This window comes from Nerophis lumbriciformis, linkage group LG31 (genome assembly GCF_033978685.3).
Source record: "Nerophis lumbriciformis linkage group LG31, RoL_Nlum_v2.1, whole genome shotgun sequence".
Taxonomy (NCBI): Eukaryota; Metazoa; Chordata; class Actinopteri; order Syngnathiformes; family Syngnathidae; genus Nerophis; species Nerophis lumbriciformis.
In genome coordinates this window covers 16,717,612-16,725,000 of record NC_084578.2, presented here as the reverse complement: position 1 = coordinate 16,725,000, position 7,389 = coordinate 16,717,612, and the positions used below count along the sequence as shown (strand labels likewise).

Below are 7,389 nucleotides of genomic sequence, written 5' to 3'. Positions count from 1 at the left end.
ATTCTACTCAAACAATATCCATCCATCCATTTTCTACCGCTTATTCCCTTCGGGGTCGCGGGGGGTGCTGGAGCCTATCTCAGCTACAATCGGGCAGAAGGCGGGGTACACCCTGGACAAGTCGCCACCTCATCGCAGACTCAAACAATAAATAAAGTCAAATAAGGCAATGAAAGAAGTATCCAACACTTCTTAAATCTAAAGTAAATCTGATCAATATTATGGGAGTCTACGTCAATTATATGATTTGCCTGAGTGGCTGGACAGGACAGATTAAAAACAAATAGTTTTTAGATTTTTCTTTCATCTATTTTGGATCATTACAAATAAATATTGCGATCAATTCGAATGTTTTTTTTGTTTTGTTTGTTTTTTAACCCCACCCCACCCCTATTGTGTAGTAAGTGGTAGTGAGTTCACAATCACAGAGCATCTACAGCAGCCCTGGGCAATTATTTTGACTGGGGGGCCAAATTTAGTCTGGGGGACGACACACACACACACACACACACACACACACACACACACACACACACACACACACACTGGTTATCATTTGGAATGGGGACCAAGATTTTGATCATGACTTGTGGGGACCACCCTTTCTACAGGTTGTGGAGGTATAAAAAAAAATGAGGTAAAATGGTCACTGCCCAGTTAGCTCACACACGTCATTAAATATCTGGATTGATGAAGTAATGTGCTGATCATTCTAACTGGGGACCCTGGGGAAAAAGAGTTAAAATGGGGACCAAATTTAAATAATTTTGCATAATTCACACACATTTGCACGTGACTACTGAGGACCATTTAAAAAAAAAAAAAAAAGTTCAATTAAATATGACATGATCCTCAGAATACAGCACTACAGCTGTCCTCTTTTCGAAAGTTTCACAACTTAAAATGTTAAAGCAAATCTTGCATCTTCTGTGACATTACTGGAAACTGCTATTTAGCAGTAATAAAGTTGTCTGCAACTCCAACTACCATATATAGAAGGATGGAAAATTCTGAATGTGAATCATACTTTAAGGTAATAATGTTTTATAATCATGCTGTATGAAAATGTCATCCTAAGGAACACTAAACCAGATTTTGTTTTTGGAAAAATATATTAGTTTTAACTAAAGCTGGATACCATACAGAATCACAGTACTATTAATGCCAGGATAACCAATGTTTCACTTTTCAAGAAAATAAATTTTCTCTTTTACCAATATTTGAAACACGTAAACAAAGTAACCCAAATTTCCCTGTTGTGGGATCAATAAAGGATGATCTTATCTTACCTTAAACCACAGAAATATTTCTAGGAACGCTAATACAAAACCTCACAATAATGTCTGATTGAATACTAAAAACTTTTTTACAGATATCCGATATTCCGATATTGTCCAACTCTTAATTACCGATTCCGATATCAACCGATACCGATATATACAGTCGTGGAATTAACACATTATTATACCTAATTTTGTTGTGATGCCCCGCTGGATGCATTAAACAATGTAACAAGGTTTTCCAAAATAAATCAACTCAAGTTATAGAAAAAAATGCCAACATGGCACTGCCATATTTATTATTGAAGTCACAAAGTGCATTTTTTTTTTTTAACATGCCTCAAAACAGCAGCTTGGTATTTGGGACATGCTCTCCCTGAGAGAGCATGAGGAGGTTGAGGGGGGCGGGGTTGAGGTGGGGGGCTAGGGGGTAGCAGGGGGGTGTATATTGTAGCGTCCCGGAAGAGTTAGTGCTGCAAGGGTTTCTGGGTATTTGTTCTGTTGTGTTTATGTTGTGTTACGGTGCGGATGTTCTCCCGAAATGTGTTTGTCATTCTTGTTTGGTGTGGGTTCACAGTGTGGCGCATATTTGTAACAGTGTTAAAGTTGTTTATACGGCCACCCTCAGTGTGACCTGTATGGCTGTTGAACAAGTATGCTTGCATTCACTTGTGTGTGTGAAAAGCCGTAGATATTATGTGATTGGGCCGGCACGCAAAAGCAGTGCCTTTAATGTTTATTGGCGCTTTGTACTTCTCCCTACGTCCGTGTACCACTCCATACAGCAGCGTTTTAAAAAGTCATAAATTTTACTTTTTGAAACCGATACCGATCATTTCCGATATTACATTTTAAAGCATTTATCGGCCGATAATATCGGCAGTACGATATTATCGGAAAATCTCTACTAAAAAGGTTATGACAGACTGCCTTAAAAAACTGAATGGAATAAAAAAAATTAACTTTATGAGACACCCAGAATGTACATAAAAATAAAGAATGTGGGAGCTACAATATTAACTACGAACGATAAAACACTGAATATTTACAACATATGAACGTCACACCCCCTCTCGATCGACATATTTTACACGTAAACAAAACGCAACAAAAACGGCGAAATATGAACGTTAAGGGTAAAAATAACAAAAAAAACACCTACGATCTGATAATACTGACAATAAGCTTTAGAACTTTGTTGGAAAAATCTCTGCTCTGGGCACACTCTGTGGAAACGCTCCCCACCCACACTGTTTGGTGCCTGGTCTGAGCTGCTGTGACTTAGATTACCATAGTAACTAATTAGATTACCATAGTAACTAGTATATCATGCAAAAGCGCAGATTCCAGCCATTGAAATATTTTGTATAGTTCAAGACTTACGGTCATTTGAAAACATCACTGCACATAATAATGGCAGCTACAGTTTCCATCTTAAAGATCTAAAAAAAATATTTAGGAATGTCCGGCGGGCCAGATTGAAAAGCTTAACGGGCCTCATTCCAGGTCTGATCTACAGAGTAGTTGGTTGGAACTCTTTTGGTTCAGCAGCTATAATATTTAAAGAGGTTAAACCAAAACAAGCACCTCTTTGCAGACTTGGTTCAGTGACTGCAAGCAGCAGTCGGGGTAGCTGAGATCCATCTCGACGGTGTAGTTGAGCAGAGCCAAGCAGCCGTGAGGCTTCAGGACCCGATGGGCCTCCTGAAGAAAGCGTGGCCTGTCAAACCAGTGGAAGGCAGACATGGCAGTTATCAGGTCCACTGAGCCGTCGGCAAACGGCAGCTCCTCGGCCACACACTGCCTGAAGGCGATGACAGAAGAGTGAATTAGACATGTTCCATGCTGCACGTCAACATTCAACAAATGCTCTTTTTGTGGTCCTTTTTCGTAATAGATTAATCAATTGGTGATGGTTCTAATGAAGAAATGCCACAGGTTGTGATTAACTCTTTGTGGGGATTTTTATTGCTTTTGAAGATGACATCATGCAACAGAATGTTCATTTTAAACGTTGGCGGGAGGAAATATGGCCACAAGAGTTTTTTAAAAAAAATCTTAATTGTATTCAAAATTACTACTATTATTATCTCAATGTTACGTTTTTATTAACTTATTATTGTATTTTATTTTTTACAGATATTTTATCATATGTTTCCATACTTGCCAACCTTGAGACCTCCGATTTCGGGAGGTGGGGGGGGGGGGCGTGGTTAAGAGGGGAGGAGTATATTTACAGCTAGAATTCACCAAGTGAAGTATTTCATATATATATATATACATATATATATATATATACATATATATATATATATATATATATATATATATATATATATATATATATATATATATATATATATATATATATAAGAAATACTTGACTTTATATATATATATATATAAGAAATACTTGACTTTCAGTGAATTCTAGCTATATATATATATTTATTTTATTATATATATATATATATATATATATAAATAAAAGAAATACTTGAATTTCAGTGTTCATTTATTTACACATATACACGCACATAACACTCATCTACTCATTGTTGAGTTAACGGTTGAATTGTCCATCCTTGTTCTATTCTCTGTCACTATTTTTCTAACCATGCTGAACACCCTCTCTGATGATGCATTCTGCTTCGTCTCCTTGTTGTGTGCGCAGTTGTGCACTGCACTCTCTAAAAGCCGTAGATGTTGTTGTCACATATGCATATACAGTAGATGGCAGTATTGTCCTGTTTAAGAGTGTCACAACATTGCTGTTTACGGCAGACAAACACGTGACTGCTGTTGTTGTGTGTTGTTGCCGCGCTGGGAGGACGTTAATGAAACTGCCTAACAATAAACTCACATAAGAAACCAAGAACTTGCCCTCGATCATTCTACAGTTATAACGTGATTGGGCAGGCACGCTGTTTATATTGTGGGAAAGTGGACGTGAAAACAGGCTGTCGACACGTCACTCAGGTCCTCATGGAGTTGGAGGGGGCGTGACCTCCAGCTCCGCCTGAATTTCGGGAGATTTTCAGGAGAAAATTTGTCCCGGGAGGTTTTCGGGAGAGGCGCTGAATTTCGGGAGTCTCCCGGAAAATCCGGGAGGGTTGGCAAGTATGTATGTTTCATACCATTTTTTTTAGATGCCGTTAATTTTTGTTATTCTCCAGTTTGGACGCTTCAAAGGTGGTGTTTTTCCTCAAATCCTCAGAGCCATGCCATGTTTTGTTTTTTGTGGCGTGCACACTGCCTACAGCTGTTTCCGACATCTACAAAGCAATTAGCTACCGGCCGCCACCTACTGATATGGAAGAGTATTACATGGTTACTCTGCCGAGCTCTAGACAGCACCGACACTCAACAACAACACATCATTTGCAGACTATAATTAGTGGTTTGCAAAAAATATTTTTAACTCAAATATGTGAAGTTAAATAATCGCCCACGGCACACCAGACTGTATCTCACGGCCCGCACACTGGTTGAAAAACATTGCTCTACATCACATCCGACAATGGACACTGATGTCATCAACCCTCGAATCATCCGAATAGGGGGAACCACACACAGTTGCAGCAACTTCTTGTTTCACTGTCTTCCAGTGTGGAAAAAAAATACATAAATTGATTTTAATTCTCAGTAAACTTGGGCTTACCTATATGTAATGTTTGGCTCTTTAGCATGCTCCAAAGCCTCCTGTATCTGGGCAGGGCTAATATCCGTTCCCACCACAGAAGCAAAGTGTTTGGCCAGCTGCACGGTACCTTGACCTGACCCACAGCCCACGTCCACTGCAAGCTCTAACGGACCACCTTTCTGCCAAAATATCACATGTTGTAATATTAAGCAAACTAGTAAAACAAATGTATAGTCAACCATGCATGGTTAAAAATTAGAGATGTCCGATAATATCGATAAATGCTTTAAAAATGTAATATCGGAAATTATCGATATCGGTTTCAAAAAGTAAAATTTATGACTTTTAAAACGTCGCTGTACAGAGTGGTACACGGACGTAGGGAGAAGAACAGAGCAATTGCGTCTCCCAGTCATACTTGCCAACCCTCCCAATTTTCCCAGGAGACTCCCGAATTTCAGTGCCCCTCCCGAAAATCTCCCGGGGCAACCATTCTCCCGAATTTCCACCCAGACAACAATATTAGGGGCGTGCCTTAAAGGCACTGCCTTTGCGTGCCGGCCCGGTCACATAATATCTACGGCTTTTCACACACACAAGTGAATGCAAAGCATACTTGGTGAACAGCCATACAGGTCACACTGAGGGTGGCCGTATAAACAACTTTAACACTGTTACAAATCTGCGCCACACTGTGAACCCACACCAAACAAGAATGACAAACACATTTCGGGAGAACATCCGCACCGTAACACAACATAAACACAACAGAACAAATACCCAGAACCCCTTGCAGCACTAGCTCTTCCGGGACGCTACAATATACACCCCCGTACAATATACGCTACAATATACACCCATAACTTGAGTTGATTTATTTTGGAAAACCTTGTTACATTGTTTAATGCATCCAGCGGGGCATCACAACAAAATTAAGCATAATAATGTGTTAATTCCACGACTGTATATATCGGTATCGGTTGATATCGGAATCGGTAATTAAGAGTTGGACAATATCGGAATATCGGCAAAAAAGCCATTATCGGACATCTCTTTTAAAAATATGTTTCTATTATACACATTTCAAATTAAAGTGAAAATATTAACTTTTGGCTTTACCTGTTTTCCCGCAAAGTCGATCACATGCTGGATCAGGTGATCCGATGGAGGAATCCTGTACTTCCGATAAGAGGACGCATGCTCTTTGCCTTCAAACAAACGGTGAGCCATGACAAGCGGTGAACACACACTTCAGGAGAGCTGCAAAAATAAAAACGAGCGCTTTTAAAATCTGCGTTTTCATTAAAAACCACACGCACCAGTAAGTTGGGCACCATTTACCACGCTCACACATTCACACAAAGAGCGATACAAACAATGGGTCTCTTGTAAGATGGGAGGTTTGTTGGGATGTGGAATGTTTGGCAATTAGGACCTTTAAAGCAACAGCATCTTTTTAAAACATTTTCTTTTTTTTTTTTTTACTTTAGATAGATAGATAGATAGTACTTTATTGATTCCTTCAGGAGAGTTCCCTCAGGAAAATTTTAATTCCAACAGAATTGAGATCGAATTTAAAAAGTAAAAAGTAAATAATGGGGGTATAAATGGAAATAAAATAGAAAATATTACAATAAGAATAAAAATTAAAAAACAACAATAAGAATACAAATATAACAGTAAAAATAAGAATATAACAGGAGAAACTAGGCAGTAGTGACCTAGTGTGTGCTAAAGAAGCATTGAGGCTGAGCATGTTGTTTTGTGAAAATACACCCTGCCTTCCGCCCGAATGCAGCTGAGATAAGCTCCAGCACCCCCGCGACCCCGAACGGGACAAGCGGTAGAAAATGGATGGATAAAATTCAATGCCTTGTGTGCCATAGGGCGCACCAGATAATAAGGCGCACTCTCGATGAATGGTCTATTTTCGATTTTTTTTCATATATAAGGCGCCGATTATAGGGCAAATTAACCTTTTAAAGCCCAAGCTGTTTGTTTACATGCTTTTTTTTATTTCTCTTTGCTATTTGGGCTTATTGGACCCTAATTAGAATACAAACTAAAAATCATCTTTTTATATGATGTACTTAGTCCATAAGTACACAAAAGTGTACTTCATGTGTAGTGAAATGCTAATTTTTATTTTTACACTTTTTTTTCTTCCATATTCTATTGTATGTTATACTCTTCTGACACCACCAGATGGCAGTATAAGTGACCATATGTCGGCATAAGACCCCAATTCAGTAGTGTACACAATTTTGGAAATAAGAGCTAAAAGGTGCTGTCCACGCATGTGGCCACTAAGGCCTTTAGAGGTTAAAGGAGTCATATCATTTTTTCTACATCTAAAACACTTCCTTGTGGTCTACATAACATGTAATGGTGGTTCTTTGGTCAAAATGTTGCATAGATTATGTTTTACAGATCATCTTCCAGCCGCTTTCTGACAGTCGCTTCAGG

At 38.8% G+C, this 7,389-nt stretch overlaps 1 protein-coding gene across 1 annotated transcript in view; it reads right to left on the bottom strand.

Annotated features, from left to right (window-relative positions):
• LOC133574204 (putative methyltransferase DDB_G0268948) overlaps positions 1-6,276 on the bottom strand; it is a 10,846-nt gene extending 4,570 nt beyond the window's left edge. The window contains exons 1-3 of the mRNA XM_061926300.1: positions 6,043-6,276; positions 4,942-5,102; positions 2,868-3,084 (exon numbers count right to left, since the gene is read on the bottom strand). Of these exons, the coding sequence (XP_061782284.1) occupies positions 2,868-3,084; positions 4,942-5,102; positions 6,043-6,153 (489 nt within the window). The 5' untranslated portion in view covers positions 6,154-6,276. The remainder of the gene's footprint in view (positions 1-2,867; positions 3,085-4,941; positions 5,103-6,042) is intronic.
• Positions 6,277-7,389: the final 1,113 nt, after the last annotated feature.